At 39.1% G+C, this 27,778-nt stretch overlaps 2 protein-coding genes across 3 annotated transcripts in view; both read left to right on the top strand.

Moving 5' to 3' along the window:
* The window catches only part of MCCA (methylcrotonyl-CoA carboxylase alpha chain), a 388,726-nt gene that overhangs the window by 349,705 nt on the left and 11,243 nt on the right, over nt 1-27,778 (top strand). The window contains exon 14 of one of the 2 annotated variants that reach the window (XM_089395892.1): nt 4,083-4,371. The exons of the other annotated variant lie outside the window; for it this stretch is intronic. Coding sequence (XP_089252018.1) covers nt 4,083-4,115 — 33 coding nt within the window. The 3' untranslated portion in view covers nt 4,116-4,371. Of the gene's footprint in view, nt 1-4,082; nt 4,372-27,778 lie in introns of those variants that run through there. 2 annotated transcript variants of the gene reach the window in all.
* On the top strand, nt 9,816-27,470 carry LOC149207936 (uncharacterized). The gene is made up of 6 exons (XM_089396580.1): nt 9,816-9,989; nt 23,362-23,525; nt 24,849-26,117; nt 26,222-26,601; nt 26,758-26,973; nt 27,100-27,470. The coding sequence occupies exons 1-6, from the start codon at nt 9,816-9,818 to the stop codon at nt 27,267-27,269; spliced, it is 2,373 nt and encodes a 790-aa protein (XP_089252706.1). The 3' UTR covers nt 27,270-27,470.

The following is a 27,778-nucleotide window of genomic DNA, read 5'->3' as shown; positions in this document are numbered from 1 at the left end:
TAAACTATGCAATTAAACATGACACAAGAACTGGCAGAAAAGGCTTTAGCCATCTCAACAATATATTCATCAAATGATATCAATGTATAGTACATGGATGTAACCACCTTCTGAACTGAAGAGTGCCAACACATTGACAACTCATCAATAGATAAGAACGAAACATCATCAAGAATAAGGATTACAACTCATACAAGAGGTGATCTCAGATTTTGTGATTGCCTAAGGACACTCACTCATACATTCTATTTAGTACATGGATGTAACCACCTCATGAACTAAGGAGTGCCCACACATTGACAATTTATCAATAGATAGTATGAAACCTCATCGAGGATAAAGATTACAACTCATACAAGAGGTGATCTCAGACTTTGTTATTGTATGGGGGCTCATAATCTAATATTCTCTCCCCAACGGGGGTCCTTACGAGCTAATCATTCTACACTTCCTACTTGGTGTAGCTTGCTATATGGGTCGTGAGTGGGAGCTTAGCTTCTGTCTAGGTATGCGTCCTTGGATTGTTGTTGCATACTCAGCGCCTGTTGCAGCTGCTACTGCCGTTTTCTTGATCTACCCTATAGGTCAAGGAAGCTTCTCTGACAGTGTGCCTCTAGGAATCTCTGGTACTTTCAATTTCATGATTGTATTCCAGGCTGAGCTCAATATCCTTATGCATCCATTCCACATGTTGGGTGTAGTTGGCATATTTAGCGGCTCTCTATTCAGTGCTATGCATGGTTCTTTGATAACTTCCAATTTGATCAGGGAAACTACTGAGAATCAGTCCGCAAATGCAGGTTACAAATTTGGTCAGGAGGAAGAAACCTACAATATTGTGGCTGCTCACGGTTATTTCAGCCGATTGATCTCCCAATATGCTAGTTTCAACAACTCCCGTTCTTTACATTTCTTCTTAGCTGCTTGGCCCGTAGCAGGTATCTGGTTTACCGCTCTAGGCATAAGCACTAAGAATTTTATAATATTAATAACGATTATTAATTAATTATAATAAGAATTACTTTATGTCAAGCATGAGGATTGAATAACTCCATGGATTAAATATTTTCATTGAGCTGAGCCATAGATAAATACTTAAAGATGACTCTTGGTTTCATCTTCCAAGAGCTCCAACGACTCTTAACATTTTCATCTGTTAGTTTTTGTAGCTTCAGACATGTGTTCTAGTCTCGAATTGTGTCAGAGAGGCTAAGAACACGAGATCTTCAAAACCCAGAAGATGTTTCATGAGATAAGCTTGCGAAACGCCTTAAATAAATTAATTAACCATCATTTAAATTTTTCCTAAGTCTAACTTAGGAAAACTAGTTAATTAATAGTAATTCATTAAGGAAAGGTGAGATGCTATAGAAACTCACACGAATTGAGTTTGAGATGATCTTAGCCATTGCTAGAGACCTAATCATGTCTGTTGGTTCATCAATGAAAGATTATAAGAGCAGGTCGATGGGGATGGAGATACATCAGGAGAGCAAGCTGCTTGGCAGATCAAGCTATCCAGCTGCAAAATTCGAGCAGGGAAGAAGAGTTCGAGCCAGAAGGTATGAAAAATCTCGAGGGAGCAGAGTCAACAAATTGTGGTCGATTTCCAGTGCCAGAGAGTCAGTAGTAGGAGGGCTGAGTTATTCCTCAGTGAGGCTGCGCAGGTAGCTTCAAAGGGCAGTTCAATTTAGCTGAGGTCGATTCAGGTGCTAGTGGCCAAAAGAGGTTCCAGGAGGCCAAGCGAGTCATCTCCAGTAGCTAAGTTGGATAGAATGACTGCATTAGAGCAGTTCTAGAAGGCGGTGCAAGTAGAACTTGCATAGAGGCAGTGCAGAGGCTGACGCTAGGGTTTCGAGTAGCCCAGTTGGGCCAGTTTCTAGAGCTGAGATTAGTGTTGGGTGAGACAAATTGTGTCACTATTATTCTTGGTCAGATTATCTTGCTACGAGATAACCAAATTGACATCCAAATATTGTACTCAGATTTTGTTGCTGCATATAATAAAATAAAGCCTCATCTGTTGCACCGGTTTTCCCAGTTGGGTTTTTCCGGGGACTTTTGTCCAAAAATATTGGTGTTATTTTTATTGTATGTATGCATATATTTTCCCAGTTCCAATGTATTTACGCAACATAATTTTATTGTGAAGAAATTGCAGTGTGATTTAGTTGTTATTTGCCATAAAAAATAAACTGCATAATTAATCAGTTAGGAGAATAAATTCCAGGTGCTGCATTTCAAGGAATTTTCACATGTTATCAAAGTGATTTTGATAAGATTAGAGGCTCAGTAAGTGAAGGGAGAAAATTTTGCAGTTTCAAAGGGAGTTCTGAGCAAAATTTTCCAGATCTGCATAGAGGTTAGCCAGGAGTTGTTGTACTGTTCAACAACCCCCATTTCAATATATTATAAATTTCCTATGAAATTTGTTATATATATATATTTTTTATCTATTAGACTAATCTAAGTACCCACGGGGGATTTGAACCGATGACCTATCACAAGGAGTGCCTTAACAACGCACCCATTCACTGTCAATCCAAAGCCCCGTGGGCATAAAATTTATTATATTAAAATAGGGACCATTTAGTTTTAAAAAAACCTTTGATTTTATTTCTTAAAAAAAAAAGAAAATCAATACAAAAAAACTGTTAATAAAATCCTATAATCAAAATTTAATACTTAGGTTTTTTAACTAAAACCCAAGTATTAAACCTTGATTATCGAAATCATTTCCATAAAAAATAAAAAAAACTAAATTTTAATAGCCCCCGAGACCAAAACTATACTTAGGCTTTAAAAACCTTAAGTATTAAAATGGGTTATTTAATTAAAAAATTAAAATGAATTGGATTTTTCAAATTCCCGAAGGTTAAAAACTTTATAACTTTGCCATATCTCGCATCGCACATCGACATAATAAAAAGTTCCATAAGGCAAAGACCCTCTGCTAACACCGATTGCGATTTGATAAGATTGGACCTGACAGGGTCGTGAACTTTACTTTATAAAATATCGCATCCGCGGAGATCGCATAAACCATTGCCCAAGTCCCGTGACCTATCTCTTATGCGATAGCGATAGCTCGGACCCGATGGGAAAGTTAATGCCAGTCCATAAAATCCCACACTGCAGGCTATCGCAAATTCCAAAGGCCAAGCACTCTGCCCTTTACCGATTGCGATATGCGATTTGATAAGACCGGACCCGACCATAGATTTAAATCCATTGAATAAAAACCCTGCATCCAGGGCATCACAAGATCCAAAGCCTTAAGACCAAACCTCGCTTCACACCACCGATTGCGATTGCGATATGGTCCATGTCATCCGTGACGTCATACTCCATGTCATCTGCCATATCACATCATCACGTCATCATGACATCATTCGTGACAACACTGCCACATCATCGCAATCGCAAGTTTTAAAGGGACACAATTTATAACAATCCTTCACCTTAACCGATTTGCGACTGCGATTTGAATTGCGATATAAGGATCAGACCCGACACATAACTTAAAAGTTATCTATAACATTTCGCGTCCGGGTCCTTCGCAACTTTCATAGTCTTTCCTGTTCCTTTGCCTTCGCTCCGAATGCCGATTGCGATAATACAAAAAGCTCGACTTGTCTTGTAAAAATAAACAACTCAGATCTAATCTGCCCAGATCAACAACAGAGAAGATTTCAGACCCCCCTGCGCTCAATTTTAAGTTTCTCAAAAGAGGGGGTCCGAAAAGTGGTTTTTCCGTCTAGCCCTATATCTACGTGTCACTCCTTTGTTCTTTCGGACTCCCCTCTTCACAAACTACTTACCACTTCGAACCCCCTCTGAAAAAACCGCTAAGCCTCCCCTTTTCATCAACGTCTATTTTGCGATTTGCAATAAGAGCGTAAAGTCCGCCTCTCTTACCATAGACCTCACTTCGCATTCCTCTCCCTGATGTTTGTGTTCGGGATTTATTACACTCTAAATTTTTATCCTTATTTCCTGCAAAACGTGATTTGTTTCAAATGAAACTCGCTTATCAGCGTCATTTATTTTTAGCTTATCGATTTCTTGTTTTCCGTGTTCAGGTTCATGACAGAAAAGTACAATTGTGTTTATAAGTGGCAGTTCAGTTCAAACAGACGGACAAACATCCAGATAATTTGATGGAACAAACAAAGTCAATGAAGACAACAAATCACATCCAGAAATTCCTACCAAAAAATTGTTTTCCTTTAAGCGTTATTGAAGGGATCTGTTTAAATGCCCTCAACGCTCTGCACAATACATTCAGTTGTTTTTCTGCTACTTGTTGTATGAAATTAAGGTCTTGAATTTTATGAAGAAAGGCTTACGAAAGCTTGCACTATTGTACTTTCATACTTTTCTCAATAGAACGACTGGAACATTGTTTTAGGAATTTTCATAAAGAATTTTGAGAAGTTGCATTTCTGTACTCCCGAAATCATCTTTGTGAGAAGGACTAAACTGCTTCTATTTCTTTTATGAGCTGAATTTTATGAAGAAAGGCTTATGAAAGCTCGCATTATTGTACTTCCATACTTTTCTCAGAAGAATGACTGGAACATTGTTTTAGGAATTTTCATAAAGAATTTTGAGAAGTTGCATTTCTATACTCCCAAAATCATCTTTGTGAGAAGGACTAAACTGCTTCTATTTCTTTTATGAGCTGAGCAACGTGCATCTTGTATTTCTATCTTTGTGCCTCTGTTTTGTTCATAAATAAATAGTGAATTTATCTTTTCAGATTGTTTATTACATGGTATTTAAAGAACAATGTTACATGTATTCATTTCTGATCATGCTGCCATTGATATTTTTAAATACATGTTAAGCAATTTTTTTTGATATTCTAAATGCGATGAGTTATACACATTATTTTGATTAACTATTTAATTAAAATAATCATCTTGAAATATTTTCATTTCCATTGGTGTTTGAGCAATCTATATTGTCATTTACTAAGGAAAATCATTATAGATCGCATCTAGATAAATGTTAAACAATCCCAGGTTATAGAGTAGATTAATGCATATGTTTTCCATTTGATTCATTGCTGCAAATCCATCTATTTCACTCCACTATAAACATTACACATTCATTCAATCACCTTTCATTGGGAAACTGGTCCCATTATATCCAGTCGGAGCCACTACCTAAACGGAAAAGGAGTTGTCTTAAGGTCCGGACCGGGTGGTTTTCCCCCGTGTTGATGCAGCAATTTTCAAGGCCTCAACACTTTTGGCGCTAGAAGGAGGGCCTGCAGACTATGAATGGAAATTAAGTCCAATCCAAAAACAAAAGGCCATTCCAAGAGTCATTTCCCCTCCGAATCTCCTACAACTTCCAGATCCCCTCCAGAATCTCCTACTTTTAGATCAAGAGTTGTACAATCACCTCCTAAGTCTCCTAGAATACTTCCTGAGGTAATCCCTGTGGATTATACTCCAAAATCACCAAAAATTACAGCTTTGATAAAGAAATTGGAAGACATCTCCATTTTAGCAGAAAAGTTTGAATCATTTGAAGTTTCTGAAGGAAGTATAACTTCTATTTTTCACGGAATTGGTGTTTTGACTCGATCCCGAAGTGAAAAACTTGACATCTCACCATTTGAATTTCCACTTCAATCTTGCTAAATGAAAACTACTACATTAGGTTCCCAAACATCTACTAGTGAGATTACCTAATTCTCTCATTCACAAACATGTCCATTTATTCCTTTTTCATTTCCTTTTTCTCTACCAATCACTTCATCTATTTCCATTTCCTCTACACAAACGACTAGTGCTACCTCAAGTAGTACTATCACAACTGCCAATTCTTCTTTCATCACATCCACCTCCCCAACTGTTACAATGGCAGCTAGACTGTGGTCCAATCCAGGAGCTGTTCAAATGCCAACACCACTTCATCCTCTACCAAAACATCCTGAAAGATGGCTTCCCAAATTCAATCCTGATGATGGGTTACCTGCTGAAGAGCACCTTCATAATTATATGTTAGCCATCAATCTTAATGAGGTAGTTGAAGAAGACGTTGTTGTTAGATTATTCCCGTACACTCTTACAGGATTAGTAGGGTCTCTGTACTTTTCATTACCAACCATTTCTATTACTAGTTGGGATATTTTTGAAGAACAATTTTTGACTAAATTTGGTGATGATCGCTTAACCGCATCTCTTATCAATGACCTTTCCAATTTAAAAATGAATTCAAGGGAAAAGATAAAAGATTTCAATTCCAGATTTAACAAATTGTTAAATAAAATCCCAGCTACTTCTAGACCTGGTGTCGATGTATAAATTGAATGGTATATTTCATCTCTTCCTTCTAACGTAGCAATTTTTGTAGATAGAGCTAATAAAAATACCTTGGTAGAAAACATGAAAGAAGCTGTGTTTGTAGAGAAGGGGATAAATGCACTAGAAAAGAAAAAGGATTAGGAAGACAAAAAATTAAAAAGAGTTACATTTAAGGATGAATCTAAAAAAAAAGCACTTAAAGATCCCTTTGATCTTGAAGTCTTGCAACAAGTCCTTAAAACTTTGTCGAACGAGATGGTGGAGATCAAAAAACAAGTAGCTGATTCTTCTTCCAAAAACCTTTTAGAACATACAGAAGAAATCAGCGACCTAATCCACAACCTCCAAACACAATTTCTAATGCAGAAACTGATGATGAAGATGAGGAGGCAACATTTTCTGCTGATGAATCCCAAGATGAACAAATAGCTGAGTTAAATGGAATGTGGGATTTTATTCTTCCTATTTCTGATAGTGAAAATGAATATGAAGCATTACCTATTAGCACAAGAAGTAAAGGTCCAGTTGATCCTATACAACCAATTAAAAAATAGAAACCTTCAACTTCCACTACTAAAGATAAAGCTGTTGTTAAAAAATCCACTTCCACTTCCCCCCAAGTAATTTCGTCTTCATCCAATTCTCCATCTTCACCCAGAACCTTAGTAGTTTCAAATACTATTGAGTACAATATAGTTGAGGATATGAAGAAAATAAAAGCAAACATTTCCCTTCATGAACTCACTAAACTCAAACAACAACAAAAATTTTTACTGAAAGAATTGAACACAGTACCTGCTTCTCCTCTTCCTGTTGTTGTGGTATCCAAAGATTCTAATGGAATGGGTAAACCTCCTGGTCATTCATTATTCGATTCCTCTGATGTTATTTTGATAGGTGACAAGTCTAATTCACATAAACTGCTTGGTAGATTCAGGGGCTTCTTCGAATATCATGCTGTATTCAGTTTGTCTGAAATTAAACATGTCACCCCAGAAAACTGCAGTTCACATTGTGCAACTCGATAGGACAGAAGTCAAAGTCATAGGAGAAATGAATTCAATTCTTATTAGATTATCTCTAAATCATGAAGTTTGTCAAATAATTGATATACTAGTTGATATCGCAGATTTGTACGGTTTAATTCTTAGTAGAGATTGGTCAGAAAAACTATACGATTATTTTTCCACTGATTGGTCTTACTTATGGCTCCCATTTAATGGAAAACCGAATCAAATTAGAATCAACAGAGAAAAACACATGAAACATTCGATAACAGATTTCGAAGGTGAAAATGAGGCAGTGGCATTTAATAACAACATTCTTGGAAACTACTCTACTGAATCATTTTTTGAGAATTTTAAAGCACAAACGTCACCATTTCTGAGTAATTCTGTAACTTCTCAAATTGAAAATTTTTCACAAATAGACTTTTCCAGATGTGTAAATATGCTAGAAAAACCATTAGTTAATTATTTATTCTGGACATTGTATTTTGATGGGTCGAAATCAAGTGATGGTGCAGGAGCAGGTTGCATATTGATTAATCTTGAAGGTGTGAAGACAATGCTGACTTGCAGATTGGAATTCGAATGCACAAATAATATTGCAGAATATGAGGCATTGGTCCAAGGTATGTACAAAGAAATTAGCCTTGACGTTAAATACCTTCAAGTTTTTGGAGATTCAGAAATTGTAATTAAACAAGTAAGAAACATGATGCATTGTATCTCTACACACTTGAAGCATTATCAGTCTTTGGTTTAGTCTCTCACTTCACATTTTTTAGCGTTTAACATTTCTGCTATTCCTAGGATTCAAAAATTCCAGCGCTGACCTTCTTGCTAATGTTGCATCAAAACTAATCCCATCCGAAGATTACAATCCCGATAAATTTTCTGTAGAGTTAATCTTTAGGCCATCCATTCCTTGATAATATCACCAATTGGCAGGGATTTAATGATGATGAAGACATTTTAAGCTTCTTAACTTCTGAAAAATCATATGATGACCAAATAATTGATAAGGATGAACATAATGATAAATTAAAACAGAAAATCGATGATAATCCCATACCCAAATCTGTAGTAAAACTTGAGGATCTCTATGATTTAAAAGACAGATTTAAAAGAGTTACTAATTCAAAACTACAGAGTTCAACTTTGAGATTTGAATTAATAAACCTTGGGACAGATCTTAAACCTTAGAACATCAATTTAGGACTTGGTCTCTCATTTGAAGAAAGATTATCCTTCATTCATTTGTTAAAAAATTATAAGGATATCTTTGCTTGGAGTTACGAAGATCTCAAAACATTTGAAACCTCCATCATTCAACACACAATTCTGATGACATCTAATGATAAACCTGTCCAACAAAAATTAAGGAAAATTCATCTGAACTTAGAAAATCAAATCAAAATGGAATTGAATAAACTCCTTAAGGCTAAAATCATTTTTCCTGTTAGGCATTCAAGATGGGTTTCCAACTTGGTACCTGTTAGGAAGAAAAACGGTGATATCCGCATTTATATGGATTTTAGGAATCTCAATAAGGTCAGTCAAAAGGATAATTTCCCGCTACCCACTATGGAACATATTTTACGATCATTGCTGGTTTCGAACTTATGTCTTTCCTTGATGGTTTCTCAAGATATAATCAAATCATGGTCCACCCACATGATAGGCTAAAGACTACTTTCAGAACTAAATGGGGAACTTATTCCAACCAAAAAATGCTATTCAGTTTAATAAACGCAGGGGCCACTTTCCAACGAGCCATGGATATAGCCTTCAAAGATCTCTTAAACAAAACGGTTGTTGTTTATCTAGATGACATTACTGTTTATTCAAAGAACAGAAATAATCATTTGCAAGACTTAAGACAATTTTTTGAATGCTGTAGAAAATATGGGATTTCATTAAATCCTACAAAGTCTTCTTTCCGCTCTTAGTGAAGGGAAACTTTTAGGATTCATTGTGTCAAAAAATGGAATTTACATTGACCCTGATAGAATAAAAGAAATTTCATAAATTTCTCCACCATATAACAAAAAAGCATGCAATCATTTTTTGGATAGATCAATTTTGTCAAAAGGTTTGTCCTTGATTTCTCACAAATTATTTTGTTGTTACAAAAAATGATTAAGAAAGACACAACTTTTAAATGGGGTTATCATGAAAAGCAAGCATTCGATTTAATCAAACAGGCAATTATCAATGCTCCTTTAAATACTCTGAACTTCTCCAATCATATCATCGTATATACCTTTGCTTCTTCAATGTCTTATGTCGCTGTTTTGACACAAATTGATAATCAAAAAATTGAAGCATCCATCTCTTTTTCAGTTCAAATTTTTAAGGTGCTGAATTGAATTATTCAGAAGTAGAAAAACAAGCATTTGTTGTATATAAATCTGTAAAGCATTTCAAACCTTTTCTTTTAAAAACACACACGAAAGTAATAGACCCATTCCCAGCAGTGAGACAATTACTAATGCAGAAAGAATTAGGAGAAAAGAGAGCAAATTGGGTAACAATTCTGCAGGAGTACGATATTGAAATAAAACCAGCCAAAATTGTCAGAGGGCAAGGTTTCTGCATGCTGCTTATAGGAGAATCCAACATACTAGCCGAAGGGGACACTGGTAACAATGAAAACATTTCTGAGGTAAGTGTAATTGATGCTGAGTCCCAATACGTTGATTTAATTTTTTATTTGAAAAATGGATATGCTCCTCTCGAACTCAATCATAAAGAAAAAGGAACTTTATGATTAAAAGCAAGTCATTATGAGATTGTTAATAACGTGTTATTTAGGAGAAACTGTGATTCCATATTGTTAAGATGCCTTGAAAAGTTTGAAGTACAAAAAGTTTTGCAGGAACTTCACGATGGACCAACAGGTGGACACTTTGGGGGAGATACTACTACACACAAAATCTTACATGTTGGATACCACTGGCTCACTCTCTTCAAAGATACTCACGCATACGTAAGGAAATGAAAAACATGCCAAAATGCTTCTAGAAGGCAACGAAAACCAGCCTTGCCTCTGCAACCAGTCAACATCGAACAACCTTTCGAACAATGGGGATTGGATATCATAGGTGAGATCGTTCGTCATTCTTCTAAACAACATAAATATATTATGACTGCTACAAATTACTTCACTAAGTGGGTGGAAGCAATTCCGCTAAAGGTAGTCAATTCTGAATTTGTTATTGAATTTATTGATCAATTTATCATTACAAGATTTGGTTTGCCTTCTGCACTTATATTTGATAATGCATCTTATTTTTCGGGTACTAGTATGATTGAATTTGCAATTAGGAGAGGTTTTAAACTCAAATATTCTGCTAATTACTATCCCCAGGGAAACGGTTTGGCAGAATCCACTAATAAAAATCTCCTTAGAATAATCAAAAGAACTGTTGATCAAAATCAAAGAAACTGGCACAAAGCTTTAATATTTGCTCTATGGGCTGATAGGATAACTCAAAAGGCCTCTATAGGCACTTCTCCATTCAACTTAGTATATGGGAAGGAAGCCATCATTCCATCACATTTAGCTCTTCCTTCATTAGCCCTAGTTCAATTTATTGAAGAAACACCTTCTTCTTCCTTGCAATTAAGAAATTCACAAATCCTAAAACTAGAAGAAGAAAGGGAAAAGGCCAAACTCACACACACCAAACATCAACAGATGGTGAAAGCTTCTTTTGATGCAAGTTCAGTCACACAAAGATCCTTCCAAGTTGGAGATCTAGTTCTCAAGTGGGACAAAGCACACGAAGAAAAAGGGAAACATACCAAATTTCAGAAATTATGGCTTGGTCCATTTCAGATTGTTGAACAGATAAGCCCATCTACATTTATACTTCAAGATTTATCAGGAAAGAGAGATTCTCTTCTTGTAAATGGGCTCATCTTAAAGAAATTATTTTCTTAAAAAAAAAATAACTAAAAAAAATAAAAAATAAAAATATGTAAAAAAATCACTTCCATTGTACATCCCGTTGCAATTTATTTTTCCTTTATAGATTTTGTTAATAAAAATGTTAAATAGTACTCTATTGACTTTTCAAACATCTCTTGAAGTTAATTTTTCATTTTTTCATTTTGAAGGTAGGAATTTTTAAAGAAGTGGTTACCAAAATTGAAAACTAGATAAAAATTATATAACTCTGAAATTTTTCCATTAAGTTGTGAAATCTTTTAAAAAACCTCAAAAATTATATCCTTTTACTCTAGTTTCAGTCAAAAAGGTTATCCTTAAAAAGTAAAGACTGTCTTACGACTAAAGCATTTTCAACTTGGATTTGTCATCCAAAACTCTTAAGGAGTCAATGATCCTCCCCATCCATTGAAAAGAGAATTTTTAGAGTGTAATTCTAAAATATAATAAATCTAAAAAGATAAGAGGTTTCATCACGAGCCAACTTGTTCAGCTGATTTTTTTTTTTTTAACAGATTCGGTCACTAGATTTCTATTCCAAAAAAAAAAAGAGGAGGCAAGCCCCCATTACATCAATGCAAAATGGAGAGGGGCGACCTGGAAGAAAACCAGAGGGCAAACATTCCCTATCTTCCAAGCCCTTCCCTTTTTTATTCTGAAAGTACCAATTGCACTATCCTTATAAATACCCACGAATTGATTCAACGGGAATATACATTTACATAACATAATAAACTATTGGAGGAAGAGCTTTGTAGAGATAAGAAGAGCAGAAATGAGGAGTTTATTTTTTGTTGACTGAAGATTCATGATGAGACAAAAGTCAATTCTTGCTGCTTTGATAGTTAGAGTTCTCTCCCATCTGATTGATTAGTAAACTCTTCAAATAGTTGATTGTTTCATCCATGTGCTTGCATTTGTGCTTTAGGGATGCAATTTCCTTCCTCTGCTCTTCCAGTTGTCTCTTCAGGAATGAGTTCTCAGACTTTGCTTCAAATTTATAGTCCTTAATCGTTTCTCTAATCTGTTCGATCATGAATTTGTTGGCTCTACACACAGCGCAACTCTCGCACTTAGGTACATTTTCCAGAGGATTCCATTCCATTTTTCCTGAGGGATGAAGGCATTCTTTCTAGCAGGGAGAAGAAGAGGCAGAAAGTACACGAGAATAGATGCTATTTTTTCCACAAGACAGGCCACCAATAATCAACAGCTGCCACCTAGGACTGCGCGAGGGGAGGCACAGACCTCTAGAGCTGCGCGCAGGGGAAGGGAAAGACTAAAACATTGAGGATAATCTTGGTCACCAAAGGAGTGCAGTGACAATTACAGGGAGATTGAGAGCTTCTTTTGTGACTAGGTGGAAAATAAAGGAGAGCATAGGATATAGAGCGACTAGAGAGGTGAAGGCATCCTTTCCGACAGGGAGAAGAAGAAGCTATAATAAGTTGAGAGTAAATGCTAACCCGGCCACAAGGCAAGCCAACAGGGAGCTTCCAGTGAGAAGAGAACAAAGAATTGAAGGCTATAGTGGCACTTTTTGAGAAAAAGAGATAAGCCAAGAGTCGAAGCAGGAAAAGAAGCCACCAGAGCTGCGCGAAGGAGAGAAGCACGAACCACTCGAGCTGCGTGAGAGGGATAAGAGGCAGAAACCACCAGCTCAGCGCGAAGGGGAGAAACATATATCACTAAAGCTGCGCGAGTGGGAGGGGTCAGACAATATCAGAGAGGATAAGCTCGATCACCCAAGGGGCGCAGAGACAGAAGCAAGAAATTTGTAAGCTGCTTCTGGGACCTGGCGGAATATAAAGGAGAGCGCATGAAACTAAGCACAGGGATAGGAGAAAGCAGAGAAAAAGAGCAACGAAGAGATGGGAACAAGCGCAGAGAGGAAGGTTATATAGCTGTGCTGAGGGCCTCTTCAGGATAGATGACTTGTTCATTTCATGGGGATCCTGAGAAGCTGAGGCACACTTGATTGACAGAGTTTGACAATGCTGTCTGTACATTGTGATTTTCCTGATTCTATTATGCTTCTGAGTTCTAGCTTTTCGTATTGAGGCGATTGATGCTCACCTTGATGTCCTCAGCTTGAGTGCAATTTTCTACACTTGACGACATGAAGTCCTATGGGATGGGTTTTTGAGCAATTTCATTGTAAATTCTGGATTCTCCCATAGGACAATTGACAGCCAAATTGGCTTGCATATCAGCTATACCATTATTTTCTCTTAGGATATGATTGAAGGTGACTTCTCCAAGATACTGAAGATTTTTTTGACCCTTTTGATTATTTGACTCGGTGTCCAGTTCTTGAGGCTTCTTCTCTCCACCATCGATTGAATAATTATTGTCGAATCCCCTATTATGACTGGGTTCTTCATACCTCGTTGCCTTAATATTTCCGTTCCCAAGAGGAGGCTGTATGCTTCTGCCCTATTGTTGGATAATTCTCCTAATCCCCATTCATAAGTGATGGGATTTATTCCTCCTAGGTCAGAGATGAGACCTCCAGCTCCAGCCTTGCCCGGATTAGACTTATAATCTCCATCAAACAATAAACAAGGCCTATTTAATTTTTCTAACCATGCTTTAAAATCCTCTTTTTTAATTATGATTTTCCAACTCTGAGTGCTAATAGCAGATCTACTGATGGTTGATTTGCTGATGTTTGTTTTTTGCTGCTTGCTCATCGCAAATTCTAACCAGGTTCTTTCCTCATGTTGCATATGTTTGATATCTATTGCTTTAGCTCCTTTGGAGTTGAAGAACTTAATTGTCATGCTCCAGGTTTTAGCCAGTACTGTTTTGTTGCTTGGAGTGCGGTCTTTGAAGATCCTCTGGTTTCTTGCTAACCAGATTTTCCAGCACATAAATGAGGGCAAGCTTAACCAATATCTCTTGATTGTTTCTTTAATTTTTAAAGTACATGGATATGTTTTTTTCCAATTTGTTAGGAGCATTTACAGAGGCAGCAAATGTTGAATACTTACCCCCAGAGGTCTTAGACTCTTACAAGCTCTTGCCAACAAGCACGAGCAAATGGACATCCCACAAAGAGATGTTGGATGTTTTCTTCACTTTTCTGACACATTGCACAGTGTAAATGGCCTTCATAACCTTTCTTTTTAAGATTATCAGCAGTAAGAATCTTTCCTTTGAGTTGTGTGCACATGAACACTTTGATTTTTGGTAGGGATTCTATTTTACATCCCTCCCTCTAGTGACCCCAATCACTATTTTCTTGCTGATGTAAGGAGGCATATCCAGATTTGACTGAAAAAACTCCTCCATCAGGATCTCAACAGAGAGAGTCCTTTGAGTCCAAACTCAATGGGGCAACCCGTTTAAGATGCGAGATTAGTGACCTCCACTAAGGGATAAGGCCTTGGGGAAGATTGTGGACTCTCCAGTCCTCCCAATCTCCATCTCTCCAAATAGAAATGTCTTCCAGCGTACTGATACCATTTGAATTCATCCACCTTCTCAAGTCTTGAAGATTTTCTTGGAAAGCTATAGGCTGATTTCCCATCTTTCTGTCTTTCCAAATTTTGATGAGTCTACCATTCCCAGGGATCTTAGAGGAGTTTTCTTTGATTAGGGGAAGGGTATTTTTAATAAAACTCCAGATCTGGGAACATGGCCTTATTGGGAAACCTTTTTCTAATAATAGAATTCTATTATGGTTCATATATTTTTCTTTCAAGATTTGCTTCCACCAACAACTCTCTCCAATTATAAATCTCCAAGTTATTTTTGCCCCCAGTGCCAAATTCATTATCCCAGGAAGTCTTATAGCCAGGCCGCCTTTCTCATAGGGTTGCGTTACTTCATCCCATTTCACTAGGCTGTGCTTCTTTGTTTCTACTTTACCTCCTTGCCATAGGAACCCCCTGATTACTAGCTCGATTTGTTTATGTATGCTTGCCGGAGCTAGTATTGCTACGTACTGATAAATTGGGAGTGCTGTGAGTAATGCTTTGATTAATACCACCCTTCCTGCCATGTTTAGCTAGTTCATTCCCTAGTTTTGCACCTTTTTTTCATTTTTTCTATGTACTTATTCCATATCTCAGTCTTCAGATTTTCTTTGGAGATAGGGAGGCCTAGATAATGAAAATGGCTCCATTCTTTTTGTAAAATAATTTCCGGAATTTTTTGGAGAGCGCGAAGAGGAGAGTTCCATCTGAAAATTCTACATTTTTGATTATTTAGAATTCCACCAAAGACTTCCATAAAATTGTTCAGCACCTTTTTTATTCTTCTTGCCATTATACAAGAGGCCCCTCCCATGACCAAGGTGTCATCTGCGAATATAGAGTGGTTTATGCTTTTTACTCCAGTGGAGATTGAGAGAATTGTGATAGACCGCTCTTGTCTACATTTCTCGAGATTTCAGCTCAGAGTCCGCCATTATAATATATAGGAAAGGAGAGAGGGGGCAGCCCTGACGAAGCCCTGTTGAACTTTGGAAATATTTGCTTGGTCTTCCATTGATCAATGGAGAAATCTAGGGACCTACTATACAGGCCTTAATTGTTCTATTGCCTTTTCTGAGAAATCAAATCTCCGAAGGACCGCCACAAGGAAGTCTAGATTGAACCTATCAAAGGCATTTGCCATATCAAGCTTTATAATCATACCTTTTTCCTTTTTAAGAAGGCTAGAGTGCAGAGCTTCTTGGAAAATTAGGATATTGTCAAGAATTTGTCTTTTTGGTACAAATCCGCTTCGGTTTTCGAAGATAATTTCTGGGAGCACTACTTTTATTCTATTTGCCATCATCTTTGTAATAATTTTGTAGGAGTTACATAGAAAGATCGGCCTGAACCTGCTAAAAGTGTTTGCATTCGGTTCTTTTGGAACTAGAGCAAGGAAGGAGGAATTTGTGAATCCTCCTATCTTGAATTTCCCAAAACATTATCATTCTTATCAAATCTTTTTTTATGATACTCCAATTATGTTTATAGGAGATAGGCAACCCATCCAGGCCTGGAGCCTTATTTGGATGTAGATCCCAAATAACAACAGGCACTTCCTTTTCTTCAACTTCTTTTATAAATTCATTGTTTTCTCCATCATTGATTTTTTTGGGGTATGCTGTAGAAATTCTTCATACTCACTATTTGCTGCTAAGGATGATAACAATTTTTTGTAATATCTAAAAGCCTCCTTTATTTCTTCTTGTCCTCTCACTTCTTTGCGCTCATTATCCATAATTTTGTCAATATGATTTTGTATTCTCCTGATCTTGGCAATATTATGGAAGAAGGCTGTGTTCTTATTGCCTGCTTTGAGCCATAAAATTCTGGACTTTAGTCTCCACTCTTCTTCTTCCACTCTATTTTGCCTATACAATTCCCAATAAGCTTGCTTTTCCTACCATAGACTCTCCTGCATTTCCACTTGCTGCTCTTTTTCAACTTGGATTCTCTCTATTTTTCTGTTATTTCTAGCTTTCTTTTTTGTGTTTCTATTTGTTTGCTCCTTGCCCACTGTTTCAGCTCTTTCCTCAATGATTTAAGTTTAGTTTCCCAGACATAATTAGGAGAGCCAATGATTTTATTTGCCCATACATCTCCAATGATATTTTTTACTTCTTCACTGTCGTTCTAAATGGAACTGAATCTGAAAGGAACAGGGCCAAAGTTCTCTAATAACCCAAGTGAAAGTGCCACCGGTTTGTGATCTGATGCAATGTTATGAATGATTTTGGATTTTATTTCACTGAAGGAGGTGGCTATTGTGCCTTGGATTAAGAATTTGTCCAACCTTTCCTTTATATTATTTTTACCAATTCTTTTGTTACTCCATGTATACTTCCCATTGCTAGGAGGCATGTCCATTAATCTGCAAGTTTCCATAATAGATTCTACCATTTCCCTTAATGGATCAGCATTATATTTCCCACCAAACTTCTCCTCTGCATTTAGTACCAAGTTGAGATCCCCTTGTTGGTTTGGGGTAGCATCGGATGTGATCTAGCCACGAAAATTGGTGGAGAGACTAAAACACATGAAATCTCTAATACCCAGAAATGGTTTGGGCAGATTCTAAACAGTTTGGGAGATATTAAAATAATTAATATTTTTAATGGAGTCCCTAAGTCTAAACTTAGGGAAAATAAAATATTAATGTGAATTAATATAAAATTGTGTTAAAAGGGTCCAAAAGTCATGGACCAAGCCAGAGTTAATCTTAGCCGTTGATTAGGGACTTAATCTCGGCCGTTGAATTGTTAACGAGAAAAGTATAAGAAGAGGCTTGAGGGTCATTTGGAGAATACATCGAGTTGATCAAGAATTCGATTTTCTGGGGCAGGGCTTGCTGAGGAAATCAAAGGAGTGATCAGAGTTGCAGCTGAGGGGCAGTGAATACAGAAGTAAAGAGGCAGAGAGGGTACCAGGAGCATTAGCGCAGAAGTCAGGAGAGAGGGATGCAGAGCTAGCTAGAGGCCACTCAAAACCAGTCAGGGCCCATGCAGAGGCAGCCAAGAGTTGCGCAGTGCTAGAGAGAGCTAGCGTTGGTGATGCAAAGGCTCTAGAGGCTGACACAGTGCCTCCAGAGGCTGAAGCAGGGTGAGTTGGGGTGACGCTGGGCTAGAGAGACTGACACAGTCTCTAGAGGCAGACGTTGGAGATTTCGTGGGGCAGATTGGAGTTGAGAGTTGTGGGATTGTTCATCCGGGGTTTTATTCGAAATATCTATCTCCGACTGAGAGGTACTACTGCCGAGATCATTCTCTGTTGGGTGAGTCGGTTTGGCACTAAGATTGTATTCAAAAACTACTTAATAATAAAACCCTCAGATAGCTACACCGGTTTTCCTGCATTGGGTTTTTCCGGGGACATTGGTCCAAAAACAACGGTGTCACTTGTGTTCTTTTCTTTCCTTCAGTTGATGATCTATAATGTGTTGAGCATGTACTTGTATTTATTTTCAGTATTTACATGGTAAATAACTTGTTAATTAAACATAACGAGTAGGTAGAAATAAATCAAAAATTCCAACATGGTATCAGAGCGTGGTTGCAGATCATAGGAGAACTGAGGGCATCAGCCAAGCAGAGCAGCAACAATAGAAACAACTGTCCCGAGTGACAGAAGTTGTTCCTAGCGGAGAAGCAACAAGGGAGGGGTGACGCTGTGCCTGCGTCATCAAGCTTGAGCCAAGAGGAGGATCAACGCAGTGGAAAAAGGGAGCAGACCTGACCTACGCAGTGCCCAGTCATGTTTCTCAGTCAGGAAGGATTGATGCTTGTGGTCAGGAGGTGCGGATTTCGCTGGTTCTGGGATTGCGTAGAGCCTATAAGCTCTAACCTTCAGTTTGTTGAGGCATAAGAGGCTGTGGGTAAGTTGCGGAGTGAATTGGTGGGGTACTGTGGTCAGAATAGTACCTAACAGGGCAAGACCAAGGAGGAGGGAGTTGTTGCTGAGGATTTCTAGCCAAGAAATCTGGATCAGTGGTGCAGCTGCACTAATGATCGGAGTGGGGGCATCTTGACATTGGCAGAGGGGTTTCCAAGAGGGAAATCGATGCTCAGAGAGAGTCAAACTGAGAACTTGCAGAAGGGAAGTAGAGGAGCAGCGAAATGGGAATGAACGGGGTAAGGGACCAGGACAGACTGGACAGAGCTTCAAACTTCGTAGTCTGGAAGGCCAGAATCTTGTCCGTTCTAGACAGGAATCTTCTCAAGCACTTCGCCTTGAAGAAGATAGTGATCCCAGTTGACCCGGTTGAGAACGACAAGTACGAGGAGGCAATGGCGAGGGCCAAGAACATTGCACGGAAGTATGCTTTGGACAAATGTCTCCCAGTCCTCAGAGACTACGTTTAGTGCAGTTCTTACCATCAATTATTGATCTGGCGTGGCCCCTATGGAAGGCAGTTAGTCTCGGATCTCCTTCAATCAACCGAGGAAGAGATCTATTTGCTCTCCCTTTTGCATCTGGTATGATCGTAGCTGATTCTCAAGAAGCATCTTCCTCTACACGGAAGTATGCTGGTACAACGTCAAGGTATTCCGCATTTCCTTTGTCGTCTCCTTCTCGGCAATATGTTGGACCATATGATCCTTGACCCCATCAAGGATGATGCATTTTTCCTTGGCCATTGCCTCCTTGTACCTTTCATTAGCTACTGGGTCAACTAGGATAGCCGTTACTCTCAAGGCGAAGCCCTTGATGTAATGTCTGTCTAGAATGGAAAAGATCCTGGCCTTCCGGGCCACAAAGTTGGACACTTCGTCCAGCCTATCCTGATCCCTCAACCCATTCACGACCATCTGTCTGCTCTTCTCTGTCGACTCCTCTGAGTATCGCTACTTCTTGCCTGGAAGTTCTCGGTTCGACTGAGTCTCTCTACTTCCCGTCTGGAAGTTCTCGGTTCTACTCTTCCGAGTCTCTCTACTTCCCATTTGGAAGTTCTCTTCTGGACTTCCTCTGAGTCTCAATTTCCCTCCTGGAAATCCTTCCGCCAGCCGTCAAGTTGCCCCTCTCCGATCGTCTGTGTAACTGCAACACTGATCCAAATTTCTTGGCTAGAAATCTGCCTCAGCAATAACTTCCTCTACCTTGGTTTTGCCCTGTTAGGAATTGTTCTGACCACAGTACCCCACCAGCTTCACTCCCACAAACTTCCCAGAGCTTCCTTCGCCCCAACAACTAAAGTATTGAGCCTCTTGGCTCTGCACAATCTCAGCACCGGCAAAACATCTCCCTCAGCCAACTACGTCAGCCCTCCTAGCCTCTGTGTGGCTCTACGTGAACCTGTTTCTGCCCTCCTCAGCCTCTGCGTTGGCCTCTCTCAAGCCTAGATTGATGATGCAATCTCTCTGCGTCAACCCTTCCTCTGTCGCTTTTTGCAAGGATCAACTCTGTCACTCGGGACAGCTGAATCTGCTGCAAATGCTCTGCTCAGCTGATGCCTTCAACTTTCCTGTGATCTGCAACCATGCTTTGATACCATGTTGAAATTTCTAAGTCTATCTGTTAGAAATTTTATCTGTATTCTTCTGGTTTATTTCTCCTACTTGTTAATTACCAACAAGTTATTTAAACATATAAACATCGAAATAAACACAATACAGTCTCAACCATCTACAGATCAACAACTAAAAGAAATAGAAAACACACAAGTGACACCGTTATTTTTGGACAACTTGTCCCTAGAAAAACCCAATGCGGGAAAATCGGTGCAACAATTCTGAGGGTTATATTATTATGTAGTATATCCTTGAGTACAACTGGGTGCCAAATTGGCTCACCCAACATAGAAAAATAACTGGCAATAATACCTCTCTATTCGGAAGCAAGTATTTAGAAAACCTGCCCCACGAAACCCTCTCCAGCAACACTGAAGCACTGCGTCAGCCCTCCTGGCCTCTGCATCAGCCTCAGAACCCTCTGCGTCAGCCCTGAGGCACTGCGCAACCTCAAGGATCCTTTGCGTCACTCTTACTGCCCTCTGCGTGGATGGCGCAGGCCCTCTGGCCTCTGCGCTGTCTTTGTTGGGCTTTGCGTGGCCTACTCTGGCTTCTGCGTCTGCCTCTCTGCCTCTGCGCTGGTCTCTCGGCACTATCTTTGCCTCTCTAGTACTCACTACCCCTCACTGCAAACTGATCACTGATTTGAATTTTCTTAGCAAACCTTGCTCTTGAAAATCGAATGAGTGATCACTCGTGTGTATTCTCCAACTGACCCTCAAGCCTCCTCTTATACTTTTCCTGTTGGTCCTTCAACGACTGAGATTACATCTCTAATCAACGAATAAGATTAGATTTGTCTTGATCCATGACTTTTGGAACCTTCTAACCCAATATTATATTAATACCCATTAATATTTTATTTTTCCTAAGTTTAGACTTAGGAACTCCATTAAAAATATTAATTATTTTAATATCTCCCAAACTGAGTACAATCTGTCCAAACCATTTCTAGTTCTTGGAGATCTCATGTGCTTTAGCCTTTCCACCAATTTTCATGACTAGAGAACATCTGATGCTACCACAAATCAACACCATGTGGTCCCTCAACCACTTGTCATGAATGTATGTTTGAAGGTGGGCCTCTCAATCCCAAAGATATGGCTTTTCATTGGTATAATTAAGTAATTTTCCTTACTTGTCATGGACACTTTTGGGCATGGATTGGTGGGGGGATTCAGCGGAAAGAGTGGGTTAGGCTTGTATTCTTGTCTCCACTGCCCGATTTTGTGGTTACCCTTGTATCCTAGTCCTGTGGGATCTCCTTTACCGACTATTTGCTTTAGGGTTGGCACTACATGGGAAATCCTGATTTTGGTTGTGTGGTCCTGCTTCTCAATACCACCTACATCACTCCCCTTCCAGACATTTTAGCCCCATTCATCTATTTTCCCATCCGGGTCCACATGTGTCCACTGGGTTTACATAAGGTTAGCCTCCCCTTCCCCTTGTCCATGCCTTGGGTCGGGCTTGGAATGATGCCCCGAAGGTTGATGCAGCTAAAAAGAAAAGAAAAAGCATAATTTGACCACTCTCAACAGAAAATGTACTACAAAATGCAAAAGATGGCTGGGACATACAAATTTAGCACGTGGGCAAAATCCAAACATGAACTCTGCCCCTTATCCATGGCCATCACCCTGGTTCCTATGGGACCTAGATGAGCTCCCTCTATCATTAAGGAACCCATGATTGTCCCTGGTGGGCGATGAACCACCCCACCTTAAAGGGGTATCCATTGCTACATATTACACATCATGCTCTCATCCTTTAGAGCCCCGAGCAATTATGAAGAAAAATCAATAAAAGAAAAAGGCATATGAAGAAGGGTGGAAAAACAAAGGCCAAGGTGACTCATGTACCACAATTTTCTCCCTCCTACACTCACATACCCAAGTGTGGGTTTCCCTTATTATAGCTACCCATGAATCATGACATATGGTCTGGATGATTTCCCCTGATCCCCACTCTGCTCCATTATTATATCATTACCACCCACTATTTGAGGGATGTACTATGGACATGTCACCCCATTTAGAGGTTCAAACCACCTAATAGGGTCCTTGGTTAACCCCCTATTGAACTTGGAGACACTTGTACATGCCAAAGCCCACTATGGAAGGGCATGCCACGATGAAGTGCGCCATGGATTCCATTATTTGTAAGATTTTTCACTTGATTATTCTAATGATTTGTTGTATTGGAGGGCAATGGGACGCATTGGATCTTATGTAGGATTGCAGGTGGATCTCCATTTGGGGTTTGGTCTCCTTATACAGAGTCCTAGCCCTCCAGAGGGCCACATTGGCACTTGTAGAGGCCTCCACCATAGCGGATATTACTTCATAGATCCCCAACAACACTCATTGATTGCTTGTGTTCCACCTTTGGGATGAGGATGATGCACTTGGTTCACCATGCCCAGCCGGCCCCACAGTTGCACCATGCACTTGGCAGATGTTCTAGGATGCCTCTCACTGCAGAGGGAGGGCTTATATGTCATTACTCCAACCCTTACAGATGGTCTACAAGCATATTTGATCCATTTGGAGACCAGTGAGGATGTCCTTGTGCCCCCACACCCATTTGGGAGCACTACAACTTCTTGCTTGGAAAACAAGGGGCCAACCCCTTGTCCACTATGTTTGGAGTCCATTTTTACATCATGACACCCCTTGGACTTCATTAGGCCTCCTCAAAGGCCCAATGACTCACTTTATTGATCATTCGACCCTCTTGAGAGGATTATTCTTGTATTATTGAGCTATTTGGTGGGCTTGTCACCAAAAGTATTGTTATTATCAATGAAACAGGAATCGCCGATTCCGGCGATTAATCGCGAGTGAAAGTCGGATCGGCCGCTAAAAGTCCCGTTTCGAATCTGGGCGAGTCAACTCGCGTTGACCGAGTTTAACTCGTGGTCAACGCGAGTTTGACTCGCGATTTATGCGATTTCCGGCGATTTTAACGAGTCCCGCCAAATTGGAATAGGGTTTTCGCGGGTTCCGGTTTGCCGCGTTTTCGTTTATAACATTCCCGTGACTTGTTTAACTGTTTTAACGCTGATACATTGCCGCTTTTGCGTTGATAGCATTCCCGCAGCCTTCGAAGCACATTCCCTGCCGAACGACGAAGCCTGGACGAAGCCGCATTCGAACTTCGAAGCACCCTGCCGAACGACGAAGCCTGGACGAAGCCGCATTCGAACTTCGAAGTACAGTCCCTGTCAGTGAAACTCAGGTCACAGTTTGGCGATTAAGTGTGAGGTATGCAATGCGCATTAATAATAAGAAGCATTGATCTATTGAATCGACTGTCCGAGGCTTGGGTACCGGTAGCTACCGTAGCTTGCATCGCATTTTGATTTGATATACGTGTATCACTGAGTCTACGTGTATCGCACTGAGTCTTGAGTCCTTACGACGTAGACTTCCTTTGATCTAAGTTTCTAACTCCTCAAAACTTCAACGATCATTTGCTTCTTTCATTCCTGTGCACACTGTAAAGATTCATGACTGTGTCACTGTAATGATCACCGAAGTCTTCAGGGATGCCCGAGTTCTGTGAATCTGTTCACTGTAATCAGTGAATCACTTACCGAAATTGCAGAGGATCCAAATTTATAAACTTCTGTTACAACTTACCCATACAAAATCATCAAACTTCTCACTGTAACTGTGATGCGAAATTCTCAGAGACAGATCCGAATTTTCCTTTGTCTCTCTGTTATGATCCGAGCTTCCTTTATAATAAATATATCCTCAGTGCCAGACTCTATATATATATATATATATATATAGTAGAGATCCACAGAGACAATAAACCCATCACAGAGAATTCATAGCTCTGAGATTGATAATCTTAAAGCAAGCAAACTGTGTATTAAATCACAAAAGGAACAACGCTTATGTTCAATCAAGAGACTGCTCATACAATTGAGATACTGTGCCAATATGTCGAGACTGTGATCATTCATCATACCAATGAGTCCAGAGTCCAAAGTTTGATGACTGTCCACTCTGGAATCTGCAATAGGATGCTTTCACTGTGAGGAATGCTCTGTCATTGAAATACACTCCCTAACACCAGATCCATGATTCCATACACTGCTGATTCAAGTTTCAAACTTTCAACAGAGACCATATTTCTATCAGCAAAACCTGAACAGTGAATACTGTACAAGCCTACAAGGCTTCTTTCATGACTATCTTGGTTCACACCAGAGGAGTGAAATGTATGAGAATTTGATCCATATACAGATGACCAATGCTCTACCCATACTACCCAGTCAGAGTTACAGATATGAGTGTTTTGTCCATCTGTCTTCATTTACTTTTTTAAATTTCTAGCATATTTTAAATTTTTGGATGATTTTTAAATTTGATTTTTTCTTGTCTTTCACAGGAGCCACAAATTAAATAGAAGCCGGACTCCAAATCTTAACAGAAGCCACAAATTAAACACAAGTTCAAAGCAACAACAATGCCGAGAGAGAAGGACTTTGCTTGGGCTTATTGTGACAGGATTCCCGGAGACCCCAGGCTCCTTTGTAAATTTTGCAAATCAAAATGTAGTGGAGGCATTTATAGGTTCAAGTTCCACCTTGCACAAATAACTGGCCATGATATAGGTATTTGCGACAAGGTTGACGACAATGTCAAACACCAAGCAGCCTTGGCCCTTGAAATGTTAGAGCAGCATAATGCCAAGAGAGCAAAGCAAACTGCTGAAATAGGAAATGTTGGAGTTGATACTTTTTCTGCCACTAGCCCCATGTCACCTCAATCTCCTGAATCCTCAATGCCGTTCCCAAGTTTTCCACACATGCCTCCAAGGCCAAGTCAAACTCAAAGCCATGCCAGTCCTTCAACTCCTTCCTTGAACACTGGAGGTGGAAACATAAACGCCTTTTTTGCTCCCCGCACAAAACCCGGTTCCCAACCTACCTTGGATGGCACTGGTTGGAAAAAAAATATCCATAGTCAGGCAAGGAAGGCCATTGCTAACTTTTGGTACTATTCTGACATACCTTTCCACTGTGCCAGAAGTCCTTATTGGCAAGCTATGATTGATGCAATTGCTGTTGTAGGTCCAGGGTTCAAAGCCCCTACATCAGAGAGCCTTAGGACAGATATGTTGTTAGAGAGTGTTGAAGATGTCATGCTTGTGCTAGCTGAGTTTCGTTCATCATGGGTAGAAACAGGGTGCACCATCATGAGTGATGGATGGACAGATCAGAGGAATAGAACTTTAATAAATTTCCTTGTATCTTGTCCCGCAGGCACAATGTTTCTCAAGTCAGTGGATGCTTCAGATAAGGTTAAGACTGCCCAACTTATCTGTGAAATGATGGAGGAAGTCGTTCAAGAAGTGGGAGAAGAAAATGTTGTACAAATTGTCACCGATAATGCAGCGAATTATATGGCTGCTGGTAGACTTTTTGAGATGAGGCACCCCACTATTTTTTGGACCTCTTGTGCTGCCCATTGCATAGATTTAATGCTTGAGGACATTGGTAAGCTTCATTGGATACATGAGGTTGTGGAGAAGGCAAAATCCATAACCAAATACCTATACAACCACACTATTGTCCTAAACGCTATGAGAATATACACTGAAGGTAAAGAAATTGTTCGACCTGCAGTGACTAGATTTGCAACAAATTTCATATCTTTGCAATCTGTGGTTGAGCAAAAGATAAATCTGAAGAGGATGTTCTTGGGACCTGAGTGGATGGGATCTAAACATTCCAAGACCCCTGAAGGCATCGAAATTGCTGCACTTGTGTTTAATGATGGCTTCTGGAAAGATGCTGAAGAGATTATTGCTGTGACGGAGTCCCTTGTTAGAGTTCTCAGGTACTTTTAGTCTTTTAACTTTTTCATTTTTTAAATTTCATTTCAAGCTTCTTTTTATTTACAATGTTTCATATTTCTTTAAATTTGAATGCTTGAACTTTCAGGATGGTTGATGGTGACAAACCCGCTATGGGTTACATTTATGAGGCGATGGATCTCGCAAAGGAGGCCATCAAAAGAAGATATGGGGATGATGAGACAAAGTATATGCCTCTTTGGGACATTATAGATGCACGTTGGGATAGGCAATTGCATTCCCCCTTACATGCTGCTGGGTACTTCTTAAACCCACAATATTTTTATGATAAGAGCAAATTTAATGAGGATGGGGAGGTTGGCAGAGGACTTATGACATGCTTGGAAAGGTGCTTCCCTGATCCAGAACAACAAAGTCGTGTCTTTTCCCAACTACAAGATTATAGGACACCATCTAAATTGTTTGCCTATACCAGTGCTATAAGACAAAGGTCAAAGATGTTGCCAGGTACCCAGCTTGAAGGCTTCATCAATTCATTAAATTTGTTTAAACTTTATTTTGTATGTTAAATGTTTTATTAAATTTTATTTTCTTTTTAAGTTTTTACTATTTACTAATTTGGTACTTCTAGTCTTCTACTCACAAACCCTTACCACTTGCTAGGTCTTTGGTGGCAAAACTTTGGTAGTGATACGCCAGATTTGAAGAGATTTGCCATTCGAATCTTAAACCAAGCATGCAGTGCTTCAGGTTGTGAACGCAACTGGAGCATGTTTGAGAAAATACATTCTAAGAAGCGCAACCGATTGACACAAAAGCGCTTGAATGACCTTGTATTTGTCCATTACAATCTACGACTTCGCAACAAACAAATACAAGGTGAGATTCGAGAGCTTGAATTTGAAGGTTTCATAATCTAGTTCGTACTTTAAAAGTTTAAAGTTCAAACTTCAAAGTGAAATTTTAATTCACATTTCAATTTTCAATGTCTCATGATAATGACAGGTATTGATCATTCACCAATTGACCTTGAAGAGTTAGATTTGCAAGCTACAAATGCGGCAGAATGGGTTCAATTAGATGAGCCTCCTCTTTTCAGCCTTCATGACTTGGAGAACTTTGAGAGTCAAGCAAGCGAAGGAGCGGGAGGAATTGCTTCTAGTTCTCACTCTTAAGAGTCTTAGACTCTTAGTTGCTGATTTTTTTCTGATTAGTATGCAGTTTTTTACTTTTTTGTAAACTTTTAGAAGCATATGCTTCTAAGGACTCAAGACTCAGTGCTTTGGATCATGTGTGGACTCATAACATATATGAGATACTTATTTATTCATGATATTTTGGACATCTATTGATATTATGCATTGTTTGGACATACCTTTACCCAATATTAATGAAAAATGGTTTTTTTTAATTCAATATATGTGTATATTTTTATTTAATGAATTTGCCGATTTTTTCCCGATTTTTTCCCGATCCGATTAAAACTTTCGCTCTTTTGGCTCGCCGATTTATTGCCGATTCCGTGTCTGGTAACATTGGTTATTATGCACATTATTTTATTTTAGGGACTCAATTAGGCCAAATTAGCTAAATCAAACTCATTAGACATTGTATAAATAGATGAGAGGTGATTCACTCTCTCATCATCACTTGGATTGGGTTATTCTCTTTTGTGAGATTTTCG

The sequence above is a fragment of the Pinus tabuliformis genome, chromosome 1_2, assembly GCF_031772625.1.
Source record: "Pinus tabuliformis cultivar Carrire ecotype Pingquan chromosome 1_2, CPIR1, whole genome shotgun sequence".
NCBI classification, from domain to species: domain Eukaryota; kingdom Viridiplantae; phylum Streptophyta; class Pinopsida; order Pinales; family Pinaceae; genus Pinus; species Pinus tabuliformis.
The sequence above is the reverse complement of the archived record's forward strand: the minus strand, read 5'-3'. Positions and strand labels throughout refer to the sequence as shown.

What these genes read in the sequence shown, in the direction of transcription:
- LOC149207936 (XM_089396580.1), top strand. Translation starts at nt 9,816, where the DNA reads ATGCAGAAAGAATTAGGAGAAAAGAGAGCAAATTGGGTAACAATTCTG. An exon ending in GTTTGGCGATTAAGTGTGAG is followed by an intron (nt 23,526 to 24,848) that starts GTATGCAATGCG and finishes AGGCATTTATAG; the next exon opens with GTTCAAGTTCCACCTTGCAC. An exon ending in AAGGTCAAAGATGTTGCCAG is followed by an intron (nt 26,602 to 26,757) that starts GTACCCAGCTTG and finishes ACCACTTGCTAG; the next exon opens with GTCTTTGGTGGCAAAACTTT.